This window comes from Seriola dumerili, unplaced genomic scaffold (assembly GCF_002260705.1).
Source record: "Seriola dumerili isolate Sdu_G_001 unplaced genomic scaffold, Sdu_1.0 BDQW01000331.1, whole genome shotgun sequence".
Lineage (NCBI taxonomy): Eukaryota > Metazoa > Chordata > Actinopteri > Carangiformes > Carangidae > Seriola > Seriola dumerili.
The window spans coordinates 12,504,412-12,526,912 of record NW_019174586.1 but is presented as its reverse complement, the minus strand read 5'-3'; the positions used below and the strand labels follow the sequence as shown (position 1 = coordinate 12,526,912).

The following is a 22,501-nucleotide window of genomic DNA, read 5'->3' as shown; positions in this document are numbered from 1 at the left end:
TGGAATAAATATTGTTACTACCAAATCTCAGTATCTATACATGGATCATGGCTGAGAGAGAAGAGAGAGGAAAGAGAACATGTGCTGCAGGAGAAAAGGCAGTTTTAGAAACATGTAAAACTAGACTCACGAGGGAAAGTCTTAACAGCATTACTGCTGCACAAAGGCAGCATTCAGACACACATAATACATGAAAAGTGACTCTAAGGATGTGGGGATAAGCGTCTCATCCATAGATGTCTTATATTACAAGAAGCTGACACTAGATTCTTTCTCATGAGTGAAACGTGGTCGAATCTTCCTCATAAACAAACTTGTGACTAATGGAGTGGGTCTGATCCCTTTTTAGATCCTCTCAATATAAATTCCTCAGCAGAGGAGAAAGAAACGCAGATATGAATGCATGCAGAGATTTCCAGATCTTTTCATAGTCTTTTATTCATGGAAAGAGTTTGGTCGTGCTCTCAGTGTCAGTAGAAACATGTTAATCGTGAGAAAAACTCTCAGCCTGCGAGATTTTCCCCTCAGTTAAACGTCCAAACAATATATCCTCTTTATTGCTTTAAAATATCAGTACACGCGTGTCCTTGTCCGGGACACGGAATCTGCATTGGAAAATAAAAATGAACAACTCTTATAGCAGTAGTCAAAAGATCAAAAAACGAAAATACACAAAATGACAAAAAAAGATGAGCCCACCACCAAAAGAGTGCAAAAACTAAATAGTTGTTTTGTAGAAAGCAAGCAGAGGGAGCATTTATTTAGAAACTTTATTTTTGACTTTACAGTTTTGTCTCCTCAAGATAATGTTTCAAATTGATCTCCAATTAAAGCCCTGAACAAATCATAGCATCTATATAATATTGTCAACAACATACATTTACATCAGAGGTCTTTAGTTTTCTTTACTGGGTGTTTTGTTCAACAAACAAGAGAACACATGATGTTAGTACAGACTGTGCACATTTCTCTTTTGTAATCTTTTTTTTTTAGTGGTATAGGTAGGAAAGGTCATTATTAAAAAAACCAAAAAAAAACCAAAAACAAAATAAAAAATAATTTGCAATTAGCACCGTTACTGTGATTTTTTTTTTTTTTAACTTAGCGATCAGCACCTTGTCCCGTTAGTAGCGACTAGGAGTTGTCATACTGCTGCTGGTCAGAGGAGCTTAGATGATGAGGTCTTTGTCGACATCCTCTGCAAACACAAAGATACAAAACATCCATCAATACATATTGATAAAATGATCAGTAAAAATATAGAAAATATTCTACAAATGAATCAGTTGGTGGAAGAAAGTTTAACAAAGAAATACAAAAACTAAAAACAGGTGCAGAAGGGATGATGGTCAGTAATTTGCACTTTTTGAAATGATGCAGAAAAGATGAATCACATGTCACCTTGTCTGATACAGTCAAGTCTAATTTGAATTAAAAATTAATACGAAATAAAATTCTCTTTATTCAAGCATTTATGTAAGGGATTATTTAGCATGTACAAAAACATATGTAATGTTTTCATCAAGTTCAAGATGAGAATTATGGAGTTGGAAATGATCAGATCCGATATTTAAAAAGTCTTTAAAAAAATTATAAATAAACTAAAATAAAACATTTGTCTCACTTAAGCTAGGCCAAAGGAGTTTTAACTGATATTTTCAAGACCGTAGTGACAAAATAAATAATTGTTTAGTTAAAAAACATCAACATTAACACAATAATCAATAATAAAAAACAATTTGAGTTGCGGCTCTCGTTCATTTTCAGCAACTGATCTCAAGCTTCTCTCCAGCAGATAAAAATATGCAGAATAGTGTACTGACATTTATAAACATATTTATGAGTAAACTGATTTATTGATCGTTTGCGTCTGCACAGTTGATACTCACGCTCCTTGATGCCGAAGCAGGTGGCCCACTCCTCCAGGGCGATGTAGTTGTCGCTGTCAGCATCGCACTGCTCGAAGAAGCGGGTGGTGCAATGCTCCATGGGAATGAGAGGGGCACGCAGAGGGGCCAGCTCTGTGTGGGTCAGGTATCTGGTGGTAAACACACAAGTGTAAAACAAGGGCAGCAGACACGAAGAACACTTGTTGTATATGTCTGTACAAAGTCTGTACAGTGTGTTTCTGTTTACAAAACTTCACATTGTGTCTGTCAGTGTTACTCTTCCATTGGGTCTAGAGCCACATCATCAGATTTTAGCATAAGTAAGTGAACAGCAGCTGAACTGTTGGATCCATCAGTTTGTGGTGTGAGATCAGAGAAAACCAATCAGCTCTCATTCTGCCAGGAGCTCAAACGCTGCCTCAGCACCACAAATAATCTAGTTTACCACATCTAACGTGTGCCGACGCTGCCACGTCAGGATGCAGCCGGAATTTTCCTCCATCCTTTATACCATGAAAGATGACGTCTGTAATGTTTTTCATATCATCCTCTCCTCGTTTTTTTCCCCCCTGTACACGTACCCGTCGACGGGGTGCTGGTCGAGCTGTCCGAACTGCCAGTGGACGGGGAAGATGTACATGTTGTAGTTCTTCTCGAAGTCGTGAGCCAGCAGGTCCAGAGAGTGCTCACCGGCCTGCAGCCTCTTCTCGTTCTCGTAGATCTTCTTCACCTAGAAACATCGGACAGACACGGTTCAGGTACGCAGCAGCTTCCAACAGCTCATGACAAATAATCTGCTTCTTGCTCTGTTTGGAGTTAAAGTACAAAATAGGGTTTAAAATTTAATAATCCAATCAGCCCTCAGAAATAACCTCTGAACTCTGGAAAGGTTCCTGTCCACAAGCTCTGCTGTCAAATCTTGGCTGCATTTAATCAGCCTAAAGGCGAATTTTCTTTTTAGTAACTGACTGTTTTCCAGCTGTTCTTAATATTCTAGAAAAGGTCAGTCCACTCTGGTGGGTGTGGAGTTGTTGTATAAATAGCAGTTAAGTGGCTTCATAACTTCCCTTTGGTATTTAGGTGTATTTAACTGGTATAAACATTTCCTCAGTGTGAATGAGTTACATTCTCAAACAGTTTGGATACGATGTTATTCTCTAAACAAGTTCAATAAGACACTGTGTTCCTGGAGAACCAGTGAACAAACTTTACTTCACTGTTTATAATAATATGTGCGACATTTACATGTTATTTCTCTTAAGAACCAAACAAAATCTCATCCTGTTACATTCTCCTGTGTGTAAAGTGTCTGTACTTAATGTAAATATACATTACGTTCTGTCAATATAACTTATCCTGTGAAAACCTGTTGACCACTGGTTCCTTTTCACAGCTTTAATTAAAGCACAATACGTTTTTACTTTATAAGTTTGTGCTAAATGGATAAATGTTGAGGGGAATTAACTGTTCCATATTATAAAATTATTTCACTGCTTGTTAACAAGAAAATTTGAAGAAATGTGCCTTTTACACAACTTCAAATTTATGACGGGTCTCTCCCTTTGTCATGTCCCATGACATCCTGTTACAGCAGGAGATACATCACAATAAAGAGGTGAGGTGTCTTTTAAAATGCTGAACCATGAGGACATAAAACATTTTATGTTACCACCACAATGGAAAGTTCAGATTCTGAAATTAAATCATTGCTGTTTTGCTTCCATGTGAGATAAAAGCAGTGCTGTGTATCATTATAGCTACATTACAGCCACAAAGCTGCAACAGTATTAATGCGTCTATTTACTGTAGATACAGTATCTAGCGTCTGACCACAGGTGGCAGCACTGAGCTCAATGCTGTTGAGCAGCTCTCTAATCAGTGAGTGAGGAAGAAATCCTGCACTTTTTTTTTGGAAATAACCTCATTTCTATTGAGTGACTCATGTTTTTGTTACTTGATATTTTCTACGTTCTTGTCTGAGAATCTGAAATGTGTTTGTTCCGGGGTTCCTGACACATTAACGCCGGTGAAACCATCAACAATCCGTTTGTATGAATGCGTCTCTGCTGACTGACCCTGAGCTTCTGCTTCTCGGTCAGCAGGTTGTTGTCCTCGTCGCGCTCGTACAGAGTCACCAGGACGTTCTTCAGCCAGTCCCTCATACGCAGGGGGAACTCGTTCAGCTCGTTGTCCATGCAGGGCTCGATGACTGCGGGGAGAGAGAACACCAAGACACCACGTTCACTTTAATTCATCACGATACTGTAAACACACACTGGGAAATACATTCAAGCAGCCCTCATGAGACTCTGCAGAGAAGCAGCCATTTTGATTCACTACAGTTATTTCATGTGTGATTGGTAATTTAATGGTGGTGTGCTCTGAAAATGAACCGAATGAAGCTCTAATCAAGTCAAAACCAGCAGCTTATTTAAGAAGGAATCTAATGACACTTCACTTTAACACAGCAGCTGAAATTATTTTTTTCTGTAAAAGCTTAATTGTTTCTATCCTTTAAGGAAATTAGATCAGTTCAGATCAGTGCAAAATCAAAGCAGCTTTCAAGCCAGATCAATAATTAACACCAAAAATCATCTGCATCTAAATGTTCCTATCATCTCATCCTCAAATATCCACAGCCACAACCTGCATCCTGTTATGTTTTATTGCACTGAACAGCACCTTGATCTCCATTTGAACCCTCCAGGCCTGACTCTTCTCCTCACGCTGAGTGTGTGTCATGTTCAGTTTGAACAGTGGAAGAAATGCAGCTCTGCGTGTCTGGACGGATCCTCCCGCCGCTGGGCTGCAGCCGGAGCCGCCCATCAATCACACTGAGCACTAACAGGACACTGAGAGCTGAGCTCAGATCAGCTCCTCAGCTTATCGTCCAGATAAGTCGGAGCAAAACACTCAGGAACTTTAAGATACATCAGATCCCTCATGGGCAGAAACAGATAAACCAGAGAAACCACACGATGTCAAAACATAATGCAGAAGAGGAAAACAGAAAAACAACAAGATTCACCAACTGCAGCTAAAGATAAAGAGATAACATTCCAGCTGGATTGATTAGATCAGCTCAGTTATTGGCTTTCCATCATATTTCCATTTTAATCTGGAGGAAATGATGCAAACAAACTGAGAGATGCACATCTTTTACTTTCCTCTGAGAAATCTCATCCTGTCTAATCCACACTCTTCCATCCTGCTGGATTAACTGATTAACATTTAGTGATGGAGTTTGGTCAAAATAGTTTTTTTAAACTTATTCTGATCTGTTCTTGTGAGATGCTCTTCAGCAATCCTCCATTTTTCACTGTTTTTAGTTGTTTTTAAACGTTATTATTTGTTAAAGTTGTCGGTGGTTCGTTTTTTCCTTTTACAGCTCAAGTGTCTGTTCTGATCTAAAGCTGCTGCAGTTTTCAGTTCAGTTATTTCCACCTTCACACCAGAACTAACACACAACACAAGTGGAATTTCAGATTCTCAGAGGGGGTATTTGTATTTTTCCACCTCATTTCATTAAAGAGACATTAACATCTGGCTCCGCTGAGACGGGTGTGTCCTGGGTGGAGACAACACTCTCTCCAGAGAGACATTTACTCCATGACTCAGCACAGTCTCCATTAATGCCCACGGTAAATCCTAACCGAGGTGTTCATCATCTCTAATCCTTATTACATATCAAACAAACCTGCACGTCTACAGGAACGTCAGCTAAAAGGTTTGAGCTTCAATTCCCACCACAGTCGCTTAGAATCAATATGTCCTCACAGTCTGTCCTCCACCAAAACCATGCATCTTCTTCAAATTCACCTAAACTAGTTGAGGAGTTATGACTTTCATAAGACTCTCACCTTAAATGCTGTACAGAGCTGCACTATAAACCTGCTTCTGATACCATCTAAAATATGTGAGTGTTGAGTCGAGGCCAGTGGAACCAGAAATGGAGCGGTAACAGTTTTAGGAAGCACTCTGTTTACATGAGTAGCTGAAAACGTTTGGAGCTGGAGCTGAAGACTAACAGCCAGCATGTCAGAAACAGAGCGTGAGAACTCACATTTGCAGGGTCCGATGTAGTCGAGGTGCAGCTTGTGGCCCTTCTTGGTTCCCTCCAGGGTGCACTTGGTGGCAAAGAAGTGGCAAGAGGTGTCGTAGGTCTTGTTGTCGGTGCCGCAAACCTGAGGACGAAGAAAGAGACGGATAAATATTCATCTATCATGTTCTTTGTGATAACATTTCATGGGTGGCCGCACTGCTGTGATGATTAACGAACATGTATGTTTAGTATTAAGCCCCTGAAATAATGAAACTGCTAACGAACTAACAACTTTACACAATCTAACCACTTTTTTATGCTTTATATTCTACACGATTAACTTTCTGCCAAATTTCTTAAAAAACAGTTTTGTGGTTTTGGATATTTCAAGTTTACAAACACACAAGCTGGACCAGTTTTTGGTGATGTGTTTACTTCTACAACATAAATAGGAATTTGCAGTTTCGATACAAGTCGAAGGAGACGTCAGGCCTGTTGTTTCTGAACTCACATGCTCGAACTCTGCCTCGGCAGCGATGCAGGTGGAGGGGTCCTGGCAGACACACATGGGGGTGTTGCTGTCATCGACCTCGCACACTTTGCCCTTCTTGCAGTGGTGGTTCAGGCAGGGATCTGTGAAAACACACAGGCAGAGTTACAGTCCATTCCTCAGTGAATTAAACACTGACCCAGTCCAGACTCAAATACTTTCCACTCCTTTACCTCAGCAATTTTTTTTTTTTGGCCATATGAAATCTTTTATATAACAGTCAAAATGATGAAATGACTGAGTAAACAAGAAAACTGTCATCAGAGAGTTTTGTGCTTGAATTTAGCCTCTGTTCACTTAAAGAGAAAATTACTCTCCTGAAAACCCTGCCTCAGGAGAAACTGCAGAGGTCATGGAAAAATGCAGATATTAACACAAACCAAAGACTCAGACAGAAGCAGTCACTGCGACTGTAGTGGTGCATTATATTCTACTGAAAGCTGCACAGACACGTCTGACCACAAAACAAAAACTTCAATATTAGTTTTTCTTTTCATCCCCTGACAACAAATAACACAGCAACAGCAAATCTATGGCTTTTCATATGAAAGAGAAAAGAGCTTCAGACAATATTTGTGTCTGATTATAGACTCAGCAACAAATATTTGTACCCTTTGCACCAAATTTGTTTTTTGAAATTAGACACAAAGATGTATTTTTTTTCCGGTTACTTACTTTCCACTGACTTAAATACACTTTTGAGCTTCGAGACACTTTCTATTTTATTCCCGTTTATCCATTTGTTTATTTACTTTTTCATTTGAAGCATAAGCATCAGAGACTAATACCTACAATCTGACAGCTGCAGTTTAGGTAATCTCATGAAATATCACAGGTCTCGTCTTTTTTTCTTCTTTTTATCTTTCCTTTCTGTGCTTCCTTCCCTCTGTCATCCATCCTTCCTCTTGAATTTTCAATTTTGGGGGTTTCTATTATTTTATTATTTCACTCTCTCTTCACTCTGGTGGATTTTTTTCCTGATGGATTAGTTTAACACTCTGACAGATGCTGTTCTTCTTCTTCTTTACTTGTTAATTTGAATGCAGGACTTTGACTTGAAGTAAGTAGAGTTTGTTCTATTGTATCATAAACACTTTTTACTGCAGTAAATGAGCTAAGCACAGGCAGAACAAAATGTCTCGTCCAGTCTGTACAGTTTGTACAGTCTGAGTGTTTTCCTGTCGGTGGTGAGTCTCTGGGCTGAGCTGCCTCTTAAAGCAGGAGGGGAACATGTAATTACAGCCGTCTCCTCACAGAATGAGCCAGTCTGTCATTATGGGTGTTTGGTTTGCCAGTCTGAGGCTTCACGCAACTCTGCAGCACCTCATGGCTCAAACACTGCAGCCAGGAGAGGGGGGGGGGCAAGGATGAGACGCAGCTAAATGTAAATCACATGTCGTCACCGTGTGTGTGACAGGAGGTCGGAGTGTAGAGCAATAAACATGATGCATTTTTATCTCTGGAGCCACGTTCAGCTCCTTCATGTGAGGTCAGGTACCTGTAAATCTATGATTGTGTGTCTTACAGTATGTGTGTGTCCATACAATACACACACATTTACTTCACTGACCACTTCAATGACAACTTTTACTTCACTATATATCGGAAATAAAAGTGATGCTCACACCTTTACAGTTCAAAGTACAAACTTTTAAAGGTTTCATCTTTTATTTCTTCACTGAAGCTTCTTTTACTTTCATGTGAAGCTTAAAGGAACCAAAAAACAAAATGTCAGACTTTTGTTTTTGTCTTTTTCCATGAAACGTGACTGAATTTATTTAGTTTGAGTTTCTTTATTCCTGTTAAAAACATGTTACATCATTGCATATGTGCATGTAAGTTGCATAAAGTAAACACAATATTTTTCTAGCAGAAAGTGTGTGTGTGTAATTGTGTTTGTGCAGTGTGTATTAGTTGTGCTTTAAGGCAATAAATAGAAGAGAGTAAAAGTTTGTCTTGATTTCACCAAAACATAAAAGCAGCAGATGTAACTAACGAAACAAATATGATAAACATAATCAGTATCACTGATTAATAATACAAATGAAATGTTCTTTGTTCTCACAGTCACATTGTGGAGACTTATGACTCGTTTGGGGACAAAGTTCAAGGTAAACCATTAAATGTTGGGCTTAAGCCTCGACTTGTGGTTCAGGTTCAGGTCAGACCTGGTCTTTGGCTCGTAGTGCTTCTGGTTAAGTCTCCAGATTAATGTAAGTCAATGCATCATCATCCTAAAGGACAAAAACAAAAAGTTTTTGTTTTGGAACTTACTCTCAGCAACCTCATCTTCGACAACCTCGATGGCCTCGTCAAAGTCTCCGACCTCAATCTGCACTGGGTTGGCCCCCACTTCAGTCTCCTGGGGAACATGAGAGGTCAGAGGTCAGACTGTGAGCGGCTACAAGCTACGAGGAGAGAAAACACAGACTTTTCTGATCCAATATAGTTTCTCTGAGCAGATGATTTCCCCTGCAACAGTCTATTTCTGCACGACGTCCACTGAAAACCAAACCGCTTAAATACCCCTGGTTTTCCTTGTTGAAACGTCACCACTAAAGACGGTTCCTCCCTGAGCAGCAAGACCATAATATCCAACAATAACAAGCAGCTGGGTCCACATGTGGTGAGGCCATGAGGAACGTAATGGATTCCTGACGGACTGGCAGCTAAAATTAACAGCTGTGGGATCTCTGGTCCCGCTGGACCTCTGGAGCAGGAAACGATAAAAAAAAAAAAAAAAAAAAAACATTCACATGAAAACTAATTGGTCCTGGTCCAGGACACCAGGATATTCCTGTAGTTTAGTATTGTTTATAATGAGGTTAAGGAGGGACACTGTTCCCTGTTAAAAAAAATGATTTGTAATTATTATTTTTATTTCTCCATATAAGGTAAAATCATAGAGGGAGCTGGAAGGATTTCATGTTTTCATGCCTGTGTTTGTTGGAAAGATTTAGTCAAAAGCCTCAGATGTAACTAATGGATTTCAGAGGAATCTGGTGAATAGACTTGATTAAATTTTGGTTGTAATCCAGATCTGGGATTTCCACCGTTAACAGATTAAACTCTGGTGGAACAAACTGAACATGGAACTTCAGAGGCAGCTGCAAAACAGAACATCATCCCCTTTAAATGTTTAATGTTTTATGCTGTAATTTATTCACCCGGGGCATCCCACTCTGCCATAATGTAATGTTATGTAGATAAGTTTGGAACGACAAACTTTAAGCCTCCGTAGCTTCTTGTCACGTTTTGTCAGTGGGCATCACTTTCTTTTAAGAATCCACAAGTTAAAAAAAAAAAGTTTGGAACCACAAGTTGAAGTTTGTGCAGTTTGAGTTGTCCAGCTGTCTGCGTTCACATGAGAAGTCACCGCCACCGCCACCACCGCCAGTCACGTGAACAAATACCACTGGACTTCCTTGGCTGCAGCGTCGAAACCCCCAAAGCTCCATCACAGATCAGATCATCTCTCCAAGCAGCTGCGTGGCTCAACGCTGCAGCCAAATCAAACTCAGACCAGAGCAAGTATTTTGGCTCAAAAAAACCAGAGGAACCTGATTTAAACTATGGAGAGTTTAAAGGATATTTTCAGTTTATTACAGGTTGGGTCTTGGAAATCGTTTCTATCTGTGATTATAACTTGTGAAGTGATCGATGGCATTGCTACAAAGTCTGAAAGGGAAACAGAAACACGAGCAGGAAGACGACCAAACCACATAAGGGAGCAGCTGATTTGTTGGTAATGATCCCTGATTGCAAAGGAAGACTCTGCACACAACTACAGTAAACTACAGCTGAACAGGGAGGTTTACAACAAACACGTTTACCTTTCGCCTTCTTTTTCATTCTCAAATAAACTGGGATTTGTTTTAAATCTGTGTGATTATCCGACTGCTTGTGTTTCCTGACAGCTTGCAGTTAACGTGGTGAGTTCAATGTCATTATCACTGACAGAAATGATGAATAATACTATAAAATAAGACCAGAGCTGTAATAAACTGGAATCATCCTTTTAATCCTGTAAAGATTGTGTGGATTCTGATCCTGGAGACCGACCACAAAATGTTCTGGATAGAAATCAGAAAGAAAAACAACCTGACAAAAGATAAAGTCACCACATTGGAAGAGAAACAGAAGAATAAAATAAACAGCTGGTGAATCTGCTCTAACCAGCCTCAGTAGCATAATATGAAAATATGATTTTCATATTTGTGTTTGTCGGATGAGAAATCTTTAAAAGAGAGAAAATGGAAAGAGGGTCAACAGGTCAAATTCAGCCTGCTGATGAAGATCATGTAGCTTGATAGAAATCTCTAGAAATAGCCACTAAATGGGCCTTAAAGGGAACCTGTTTTGTTTTTTATTTTTTAGTGGTTTGTCTGGCTTTTTCAGGACTTTTGAAGAAAACCAGTGTGTGTGAACCAGGATGAACATCTGGACTGACCTCAACCACTGGCTCCTCAGTTACTGGCTCTTCCACGATGAGCTCCTCCTCAGTCTGAGAAACAAACACACACACACACACACACACACACACACACACACACACACACACACACACACACACACACACACACACACACACACACACACACACACACACGTTAAACTATTATCGCTCTTGCACATGAACACTTGAGTAAAGGAAGTAAGGAGCAGATGATCTCACACACATGTGCACCCACCCAATAGCACACACACACACACACACACACACACACACACACACACAGCCACAGCGTACTCTCAAGGGGGCAATTGGATTTAGGAAAACAAACATCCTCACAAACTTGCAACATGAACACACACACTCATAAGTAGATACACAAAGGAACTCCACATGGATAGGAAAACACAATTATCATGCGCACACACACACACACACACACACACACACAAAGACACACATGATAACTCACACATGCATCTCACACGTGAACTGATGATCACACGGGAAAGGAGAAAGGAAGAGACACGCACAAAGAAAGGAACATGCTCATAAAGACAAAGCAGATCATATACACACACACACACACACACACACACACACACACAAACAAACACACACACAAACACACACACACACACACACACACAGTATAACTTACAGGAGCAGCCATGGCGTGGCCAGCCAGGCACAGGAGGAAGACGATCCACACCCTCATCTTCAAAGTCTGTGGAGACAAACAAGGAGGACAGGTGAACCAACGTTTCCTTTATTTAGATTTTCCTTGAAAATGAAACTTAAACCCATTATCTATAATGCATATGTCAACAAACTGGTACAAAGGTGCAACTATAAACTTAATCAAGCATGTTTTTTCTGGTTCAACGTCTTTTATCTTTGCAACTCTTCTTCTTCCTCTCAGGATTAGTGGTATACCAGTATAGTACAGCAGTAGTTTGGATGCCTTCATTCAGTCATAATAACCCTGAGCTTACGTTAACAAATGCTGAAAGCCAATTTAAAATAAGTGAAAAACAAACTGAGACCGTTCTCCTCTAACTCAAATATAAAAGATGAGAATCAGAAATAGGATTTGATAAGATGAAGCCCTGCAGTCGACCTGGATACAACAGGAGCATCTGGAAGCAACATGTAACACAGCTCTCTCTCTCTGCGCCGACTGATGGAAGCTGTCCAGCTTCCCAAACAAAAACCCTCAGTGTCTGCTTTGTTTACTGGAGCGACGGGCTGAAATTGTCCGTGGCTGTTTGAAAAGACTCTCCCAGAACATCATCTCACCAGCTGAAAGGGATTTTCTCTCATTCCGCAGCATAAATCGGAGCCAACACAACAAGTAGCCGATCGCACTACATTAGGCCTCAGACACAGGACTGTGACGAGCCGGGTCAGCGTATCTTTCTGCCGTTTGGAGGGAATCGAGCGTGTAAACAGCTCCTGTCTTCATGCACACACTTTACACGCTACATTTTTTCCATGACCTGAGGCGGCATATTTTCACTCCTCATATTCCCACCAGGAGAATTACTCTCTGCTCGGCTGCTTCTGTAAATTGCTAAACACATATTTACATTTGTAAACCATGAGAAATGTGGAGGAATACAACCCTGATGTGTGATTTTGTGCAGATGAATGGGTGTGGGCAGGTCATTTACACAGCCTCAGTTAGACGTTCAAATACCACTGGGGCCACCTACACTATACACTATACTATCTGATACTTATGGTAATATGAGCAAGGTCACATTAACTTTTCCATGTGAGCAACACATTCTCACACCACTTATAGTAACTCCATCTAAACCTAAATCACTGTATTTTTATTTGTTCGTCAGATACATCATAATTAAAGCAGTGAACAGTTTATTTGTTGATCGTTGCTTAATAATATAAACAATCATTTTTGATAAGACCAAGACTTGTGGGCCATTTTAAACATGAAAATAATCAGCTCTTTCGTATAAAAATGAAGTCATTTCCTGTTTCTTCGTGGCTGCCATGAGAGCAGGCTTGCCATGGGCCATGCTATCTGTCTGTCTATCTCTCTCCCGCGCCTCTCCTTCTCACTGTCTGAGCATCCATTGTCGGGGACTCGACATAAAACTGCTTCTCTTCCTTCATCATGTCTCATCTGAAGAGCTAAATAAGGGTTTCTTTGTTTGGTGATGGAGCGTGACATTGCTTGGTCTTCGTCCGTCTTTTTGAATTAGTTATCTCCCTCCCCACCTCCATGATGTCAGCTGTTTCACCCAAACATCCCGAAAACAATCTCTATCCCCGTCGACATCAAAAGACGTATGGCATATAGGGGTAAGTTTAAGTGTCTGCGGCGGCCGACTGTAAAGATAAAAGTTCTTACTCTTTAAATTTTTGTTTGCATTTTTTTTGGCTGGATATCAAAAAGACGAGATTATTTACTCTGCTGTGAAGGAAATGCTTCATGCAGGGCAATAAGGCTGAAGTGAGCTGACACAGTTTGAACAATATGCTGCAGGAGATCAGCAGGGGATAGTGAGATTTACAAAACAGAGCTGTGCATAGTTTGAATTCCTGCACCTCGGATAAGAGGGCAACAGGTTTAAACCAACAACAGATGAATGAAATGGAACGATCCGATCTGCTCAAGGAACATTTAACTCTGTAAATTTCTTTCAACATGTGCAGCAATTATCAAATCAGACACGGAGGGATTGGAGGTAAATGTCTTGGCTCTGGGGGAACTGAACTTGACATTTTGTGGGGAGGCTGGTTGCCGGGTGTCCTGAAAAACACAGGAGCGCCTCTTGACATGTCGCGTCTGAATAGAGCGACATGTTTGGACACATGCAGGGAAAAGGGTAAAGTTTGCATATAGTCAAAGAGAAGTGGAGGGTGTTAACATGCGTTGTTTGACAAACCCTCGAGCAACATAAAAACATTCTGTCATCTGGACGACAAAAACAAATTTATTGTTTGACTGTAAGCGCATTTGTTCTTCTGTTGTCAGTGTTTGACATTTGCGTTAGTTCTCTTGTTTGAGATGTAGCGTTCTTTCTTTCCCGGGAGCAAGTTTGTACAAGTTTTACCATCAGATAAAAAAACTCAGAACGTGACTGGAGAGCCATGTCCCCCTGTGATGGTACTTCTTCAACCGCGGTGGTTATATTTGCCGGGATTCATATGTTAGCAGTTGAAGAATTTTCAGAATTAGTCATGCATCCATCCAACATTTGTCACCGTTCAGAGAAAGACTTCCTAAACCAGAAACAAGATCCTTTTTATATTTGTGTCACACAGTTTAATTGTAATTTTAACTTGTTATGGTGAGATCAGCGAGTATCTCTTTTGTCAAAGCCACATACTGTATTATGGTGTCAGGATCCACATAGAGTAGAAAAATAAATGTATTAGTTTGATGTTGATGCGCTAAATTGTACTGAGCTTTTTAAATCCCTATGAAATTCTATGTGAATTAAGCAGAGACTTTTATACTGAAGGGTACAAGTTCTGGTGTTATATTTTCTATTTTTCATTGAAGTTTTTTTATTTCTTTTTAATGTTTTTAATATATTTTCATGGGCATAAATATAGTTTCACATGAAATTCAGACACCTTCAAAAAGTGATGGTTCAGTGTTGAAACGGAAAGTATAGCAACTATTTTATTTTATAAACTGTGTGTGTTGCACTTCCTCCTTTAATTTAAGACTTTTCTTGGGCAGGTATGCATTGTCTTTGCTCTGTTTACTTCCAAGGTTCCAAGGATTTATGTGATGCTAGTGCCTTTAAAACAGTGTAAAGTGAATTAATGCTATTTGTATACTTTGGAGATAAGGATATATTATAAACCATGTTATTTATTTTCATGTATAAATCTGATAATTAAAAGAGAAGTTTGTCAAGGCACTTGCAGTTTGCAACACTAAAGCATACCATAGAAACCTGACTTTATTCATTAGGTTATTAAGGCACAGAGAACATTTATGCAAGAGAGACTCTATGAATGTTGTGTTGCAAAATATCAAGTGCACACTACACTCGCTGTAAACTGTAACCTAAACAATCTCTGTGGGACTGTAGATCAGTTTTCTCAAGGATCTCTATCAGTCTCAACAACACGTTATATCTCAGATCTGCACCCCTGTTTTGATGTCTCTGGTAGATGTGGGTGTCAGTACTGTAGATGTTAGAATAAACATGAGACTGAGACTGAAAGGAGTCCCAGACTACTTAACTGCCTATGAAGTGCCTGTATGCAAGACCGAATAAATCTGGGGCATAAAACTACACAGCAACATGAATATCGTTGCATTGTTCTGTTCCACCTGTCAAAGGGAACCTTCAATGCTTCATGCAGACTGAAGGCAGGACTTTTACAATGGTGACCACTGTTTGTGAAGGTCTGAGGAGTCATACGCAGACTTGGATGTGGAAAAATACAGAGACTCTGGCAGAGGTCGCACACGGTGACGTCTCCAAATAACCTGTACACAAGGAAACTTCTCTGTACCTTTGAAAAAGCTGAGCTAAATAAAAAAAAAAAGGTGGGGTGTTCTGCTGACGGGAAATTTCATAAAAAGAACATCTGACACATGTTTAAGTAGAGTGTCTGACTTGAGAGCGAGAGCTAAATGCAATCGCAAAGAGAGGAAAATAAAAACCTCCGGTCTCATCTCCAAAAAAACGTGGGGTCGGTGTTTGATTTGGAGGGACACGGCGTTCTCGTCGTATGTCCGCTTTAACGTATTCCTGTTTGGTCAGAGAGTCATTCGGCGGGAAGGAGGAGGCCGGACGGACTGACGCAACAGCAACACAAATTATTTTATTTGGAAAGCTGCTCTCATAATCAAACAGGGCCGAGGCTAAAAGGGAAACTTCAGGCTCATAAAGGACGCCTTTCTCCCCTCAAATGTATTTAATTTGGGAGGTTAGTTAGGTAAGCAAGTGTAAACTCGCTATGGAGGAAAACAACCTGGACTGGAACTTCTGCTAATACAGATATCTCCATCACTTTCTCTCACATATCACTCGTTTTCTGCCTCGCTCTGCTTCTGTCTGTCTCTTTTTTCCGACAGGGGACAGATTTTAGAGGAATTCTTTCTTCCTCTCCTCGGTGACATAACAGGCGGACTAGGAGGCCTGGAAAAACAACCTGCAGCAGTGTGTGTGCCAGCAAACAGGGCAGACAAACAACACTGGCATGCAAAGGACTGTGAAGAGGCAAATATTGAGACAAGGCTCAGAGAATGAACAGTGATTTCCTCTGTCTGTGCTCAGCTCTACGGACATGGAAATATTCATGTGGAGGGAGATCCAAGCTGATGAAATTAGAGCTGCAACGACTGGTCGATCGAGAGACAATCTATCTATTTTGATTTGGAAATGAGCACAAATACCACAAATTTATTCAAGTAAAACCTCTGTCCATCGTTTCTAGTGCTGCCTCCCTTCTCCATTACAGATACAAGGAAAGAATTTCCAACAAGTCAAGAAAAATAAACATAAGAAGATGGAGTTATTCTCAGAGACCCTGTATCCTCACAGAAGTGTCAGCTACTGGAAAATAGGAGCTAAATTTAAGTATTCTCAAAAACCTTCCCTCTAGATGTGGAAAGGAGAGGAAGATGAGGAGGGAGGGTTTTCTTCTGTGGCTTCCACCACTTCATCTTTATGATGGGCCGATTTTTTTTTAGGACTAAACAAGTCAAAAGGTCAAACAGGTGTTAGAAACCCTCAAGAGATCTGAGTCTGGCAGTAAAGCCTTTCTAAACCCTCTGTGGTCAGTTATTAAGCCAAAAACAGTGACAGGCTGTAATTTAATGGTCCCAGTGGTCAGTTTAAATAAATAAAAGCTGATAGAAAAGGTAGGAAGTTCTACTTCTTTGTGTCTTCTTCAGCATCGTCTTAGCCTGGTAATTGCAGTGTTCACTCCAGATGAGATGGTAATTCCCATGTTTATATCTTTCTTCAGTTCACATCTCTGGACAGTAATGTTGGCAGTTGTTTGTGTGAGGGCTAAAATTATTGTGCATTGACAATATAACACTGTCGTCATTCAGAAAAAGTTGAGTTTCCCAGTTTCCCAGTTATAATTATGAGTTAGATGTTGACGTGATCGCCATTCACAACGCTAAAACTGGTAATTACGGTCGCTCTGACATGAACGCAGCGTGATGCTCCTGAACCACTGGAAGACTTTTAATGTGTCATGGAGAGATAAAGTGATTGAAATGAAAATACACAGCTCTCTCAAGTTGTTAGAAAAGTTTTCGGACAAAATAATCTTTGGTTTTCCGAGTAAAAAGATTAAAATAACACCGGTGTTATTCTTTAAATTGACTGTGGACCCTGACAAAACTATGTCAGAGCCTCTGTTCAAAATAAAATGTGGTGACCAAAACAAAGAAACTATACTGGTATTAATTACAAACTCTTACTCTACTATATATGAGGTGAATTCTACAAGCTTTGAATATCAAGTCTGTTCTATCAAAGCTATTCCTCCTTCTCTTCAACTGGCAATAAGACACCTGACAAATCCAGTTTCTCTCCAGGGTCCAGGGGGGGAAATCCCTGCCTAGACAAAGAGCAGTTTTCAGAGAGCAACAGTCAGTCATCCCAATCAGTCAGGAAACTCAGAGCACAAAGAGCACAAACAAGACGAGGAGAGTGGAGGAGAGAGAAACAGTCAGGATCTGTGTAACCTGAGTTTCTCCTCAGGTCCACTGCTCTGTCTTTGATTGCACTTTGCTTTTATCCTCACTTGCCCCTATTTTTGTGGCTTTTTGTATTATTGTTATAACTGATAAAAACACAGAGCTGCATTTGTTCACTTCGATCAAACTTTCTCTGCCTCTCTGAAGAAATAAAAGTTCAACAACCCAAATCTTTGTTTTCAGATGTTTACCAGATTTGGTGCAAATGTGCAAAAAGTGCTTTCGTCATCTCCACTGACCTGTCTCGCTCTCTCTTTTGAATGTACACTGTGAGAGGCCAGGAGGTGTAGACTTTATGTGGTCACTATGGCAACAGGTCTCATCACTTTGATAATTTTGTCACTATGGTGATTATTTTAAAGCCTAGTGGTTTAAAAAAGGTTCAAGCTTCACTGGAAGATGCATTAAAGAAACATTTTTTAAATGTAGGTTTTCTCAATTAATCAATCAATAATTTTGTCTGTAAAAACCGAGACATGATCAGATATCAAGATATTCCGTTCACTACCATATAAGCAGCAAATTCTCACATCTGAGAATCTGGAACCAGCAAATTTTTTGACGTTGGCTAAAACTATTTGTCAGCTAATTAGAGGATGAAGTGCTGAGTTAGCACGAGTCTTGAAAGACGGAAAATGAGCGCCAGGGTCCCGCCTACACTGCTTGACAGACAGGAAGTATCAAGAGACAAAATAAAAGCCTGTGACAGGTTGCATCTTTGGTCTAAATCAGTTAATCAATCAGGGAGTGAACATTTTTCTGTCCATGTTTTTTTCTGTCCTTGTCTTTTTTCTCCTTTTTCCTGTCTTCTCTTCTTTAATTTCTCCATCTCTTGACATTTCTCGTTTCTTTGTTTTTATTCCTCTACTGTCTGCGCCCTGTCAGCTCTTTATCCTGCTGTTTCCTCCCTCCTTCTTCCATTGCCTCTTTCTATCTGTCTTCCTGTCTTTCTCTCTGTCTCTTTGCTAACACTAAACTCCAGGTTTTTCTTCTCCACGTTGAACCCTGACAGCAGCACAATCCTTCCTTCCTGTCGGGGGATTAGAGCTTTTCTAGACGTTGCCAAGCTGGCCTGATATTTCCCAGCATCCTCAGCTCCAAAACCACCACCACCACCTCCCCTCCTCCTCCCTTACTCCTCCTCCTCCCTTTTTGGTTCAGACCTGCCACCTCAACAATTAGGCAGCCAGAGACGCTCTGTCTCTACCTCGCTCATACTAATGCAGACACATATTGTCTCCAGAGGAAATCCTCGACAGGTGTGACCAACACAGAAAACAAGGATTTCTTTTGAAAATCGAAAGAACCTGATGGTATTGTGATGCCTCTGATCAACCACAAACAACTTGCAAGAAGAAAATCTAAGGAAAAACAACTTAAAACACCGGTGGACATCCAACAGTTTCCAAAGACTCCATAATATCTAAAACAACTCCTATCAATGTGAAGGTGCAGGGTTCATAAAGTTAGAGATCCCTTCCAGACATATAAGACATGTTTTTTTCCCCACATCTTCTCCTTCTCCCTGATTAAAAAACCCAGAATCTGTGAGTATGGAAATATTTTCTATTTCAAAAGCACAAAAGATGTGTCCTCTTTCACAGGTAAGTCCAACCTCAGTGTGTATGCACTGCAGATTTCAGGTTTCCTCATCACATTTGGGTAAGTGAAGTATCAAACTCTGCACAGAGAAGTTCAAACATCCAAGTGAACGAACACTAGTAGAGGGGTACTTTAAATTCAGCACTCAGTGTATTTTTCAATTCAATTCAATCAATCAATCAATCAAGTAAGGCTTCTTGGAAGAAATGACCATACCAGGTTTAGAAAGTGTCAGGTTGTTGCACTTTCTGGAGCCAAACTACCACAGTCATATCAGATAACTGTTATTTTCAACACGTGGGCATCAATCTTCTGCTTTAAAAGCTTTTACTCTTCTGGTTTGAGTGTTTTCTCAGAGAGTTTCTCTCCTATTCAGCTACATGAGCATTACTGAGGATCAATCCGGTCTGAGGTCTGTGCAGACCAAACTGGAAAAATTATTGCTTTGTGGAGCTGGATTTGTGCACACTGAAAGAGGAAAGGGTCTTCCTCAAACTTACTGCAAATGTGGACAAACACTACTGTGAACAATGTCACTGCCTGTCACAGCAGTAAGACGTCTCTCAGTGTAAACTAAGTGGTCAAGACCAAACCAACAATTTCAGCCTCTTTCTGCACTTTTCTCTCCTTGTGGGTGAACATGAGTGACGCCCCGACACTTGAAGGCATCTGAACTAACTCGCAGAGCATTTTCAAACAGCTGGCAGCCGATTGCCATGGCAACCAGCATTCCTTTACACAGGAGTAATCAGAGAGAGGGGGAGTCATGGAGAGGATTGAGGGAGGGAGACGGAGCAACAGCGAAACACTCCCATTGCTCTATCTATCAGGCTTTGTTGGAATCCCAGCCACCCCTGCTCTTCCTCCTCTTCCCCTCTCTTCTCTCCTTTCTTTCTTTCTTTCTTTCTTTCTTTCTTTTCCACACAGAAAACTCTGCAGAGGTCCATTTTCGAAAATGGGAATTAAACAAAAACAAAGAGACAGCTGCACCTTCTGTATCCAGACTAAACTGTGCCAGTGGATTAATGGTTTCATAAAACACTTTTGACAGGAGATAATCTACCATTAGGCTGAGACTATACAAAATAACTTAATTAAAAGTATTATTAACGTGTGTGTCTACATCCCCCTCCTCCCCCCTAGCCTTAACTCACAGTCCACCTCCCCCCTCCCCCCCTCCTCCTCCTCCTCCTCCTCCTCCTCCTCCTTCTATTGCCGATGTGGCACACAATACCTCCACAGAGAATCAGTTCTATAATAATAAGTGCCTGTTTACCTGCAGGGAGTGATTTTCCTTGCAGCTGTTTGCAGTAATGACAGAGGAGATTGTTTACTGAGGTTTCAGGACACAATTGCTGTCTTTAACACCAGGTGTCATTTTTTAGAAGTAAATTTACAAGAAAGTTTAAGGAGTGGTAAACACACAGAGTGACCTTGTAGGCAGTTGCTCGTATATCTGTTGCAGGTTATCAAGAATCATTTGTCAATACTGGGCTGAGTTTTGATAAAAAACTGATAAGATTTTGGTCAGAAAAAAAACCTGTAGATATTGTTTGATTTAATGCAACATATAAACAAATTTAAGTAAGTTTTAGGAAGAATTCTGCACTCAAATTTAACTTCAGCAAAAGTTTAGGTAAACTTTAAAGTTTGGTTTTAAAGCAGGATTACACTTTAACACTTGCCATGTTTCGTTCTTCTCTCCTCTCTATATCCTCCGCAGACTAAATCTTGCAGTCAGAGAAAGTCAAATATTAAGTCTTAAACCTCCTCTGCAGAGCACGTACACTTTTTAAACCAAAACCAGTGTCACATGATAAATGACAAACAGGAGTCAGGAGAGTTGGTGCAGAGTGAGACCTCTTACCTTCAGCTTTGTAGAGCAGGGATACCAGGAGAGAAGTCAGCTGTGTGCGGGGCCCAGGACGATCTAACGGCCTCAACAGTTCACAAAGAAGACATTTCCAGTGGGACGTCCCAGTTAGGACGCAGGACCCCCCTCCTCCTCCTCCTCCCCTCTATCCAAACCTCCCATTACACTCTCCCTCCCTCTCTCTTCCTGCCCTGGTAGGCGGGGCTTAATGTTAACTGTGCTCCCACTGGCATCCGAGGTCTGGACTGGAAGTTGCCGTTTGGGAAAAACCTCTTCTCAGAAACTCCTCACTGGTTGTTTGTAGATGCGTGGAGCTGCAGATAAAAGTGTCGTAGCATTTTAAAAAATGCACCACATATGTACCACGTATGCAGATGACCAGTGTTACATGTACAGAACTGCATGCACTGCTGTCTGCATCTGTTTGTTTTTTTGTTTAAATATCTGGTCCTGATGTGAAAACCTAAGTAATCCAAAACATAAAATAAATTCTGTCTGTATGAAACACAACAGCAGGATTTTGTCATCATATGACAACTAAAGCATGATTAAGGCATTTATTGTTATGTTTACTCAGCTAAACCATTGGGACAACAAGGACAACAATAACATGAAGCAATAAAAGAAAAAAAAAGTTGATGCTACATTAGGCTGTGAATTAGCCTCATGTAAAACACTCATAGCAGAGACATTTACTTGTGTCTATTTCAAGGGAAATGTCTTTGATGTTCACCATCTTGACCCTGTGACACACCCTCTGTTACACCCCTCTGCACCCCCCCTCAGAGAGGTCAGAGGTCACGCTCAGATACAGGACAGCCACCATGGAGCTGGAGGGGTTCAGTGTCTTGTTAAGGACAATTCCTTCAGCGGAGTGAACACATGCTCCACATATTCACTCACAAAACCCACTGACTCACTAATACCTATGTCTTTGGTCATGTTTACCACTGGACACTTAATAGACATAGATGAGTAGAGGGGCCTTGTGTTAACTTTTCCCTCCTTTTTAAGTATTTTTCTGGGAAGTTCTTATTGCTCATGTGAAGGAAAAATGCTATGACAAATACTGATCTGGGTTAAAAATATGACCCTTTGTATGGGCTTGGAGTAAACAAAATACACTTTGAAAGGTGAAGCCTTTATGAATAAATCTGCAAACCATTTGATCTTAATTTGAGATATGGTAACACTGAGATTGGTTCCATGAATTAAGTATTAGGTCATCTTTTTAAATCTAATGATATACTTATAATTAAACTTAATCATTAATAAATAAACTTGATTTGACTTTATAAAAATATAACTTAACTTTATATGGTATTAAATATGAAATGTAGGCAGTGTTGTATGTATTTGGTTGTATGTTGCAAGAGAAAA

General features: G+C 40.3%; 1 protein-coding gene across 1 annotated transcript; it reads right to left on the bottom strand.

Moving 5' to 3' along the window:
- Window positions 1-418: 418 nt before the first annotated feature.
- sparc (secreted protein acidic and cysteine rich) lies at window positions 419-21,203 on the bottom strand. The gene is made up of 10 exons (XM_022760346.1): window positions 21,116-21,203; window positions 11,596-11,661; window positions 10,932-10,985; window positions 8,756-8,843; window positions 6,443-6,564; window positions 5,953-6,073; window positions 3,965-4,098; window positions 2,471-2,619; window positions 1,890-2,038; window positions 419-1,198 (listed from the first exon to the last, which is right to left on the bottom strand). Exons 2-10 carry the CDS (start codon window positions 11,650-11,652, stop codon window positions 1,170-1,172), a joined length of 903 nt encoding a protein of 300 aa, XP_022616067.1. The 5' UTR covers window positions 11,653-11,661; window positions 21,116-21,203; the 3' UTR covers window positions 419-1,169.
- Window positions 21,204-22,501: the final 1,298 nt, after the last annotated feature.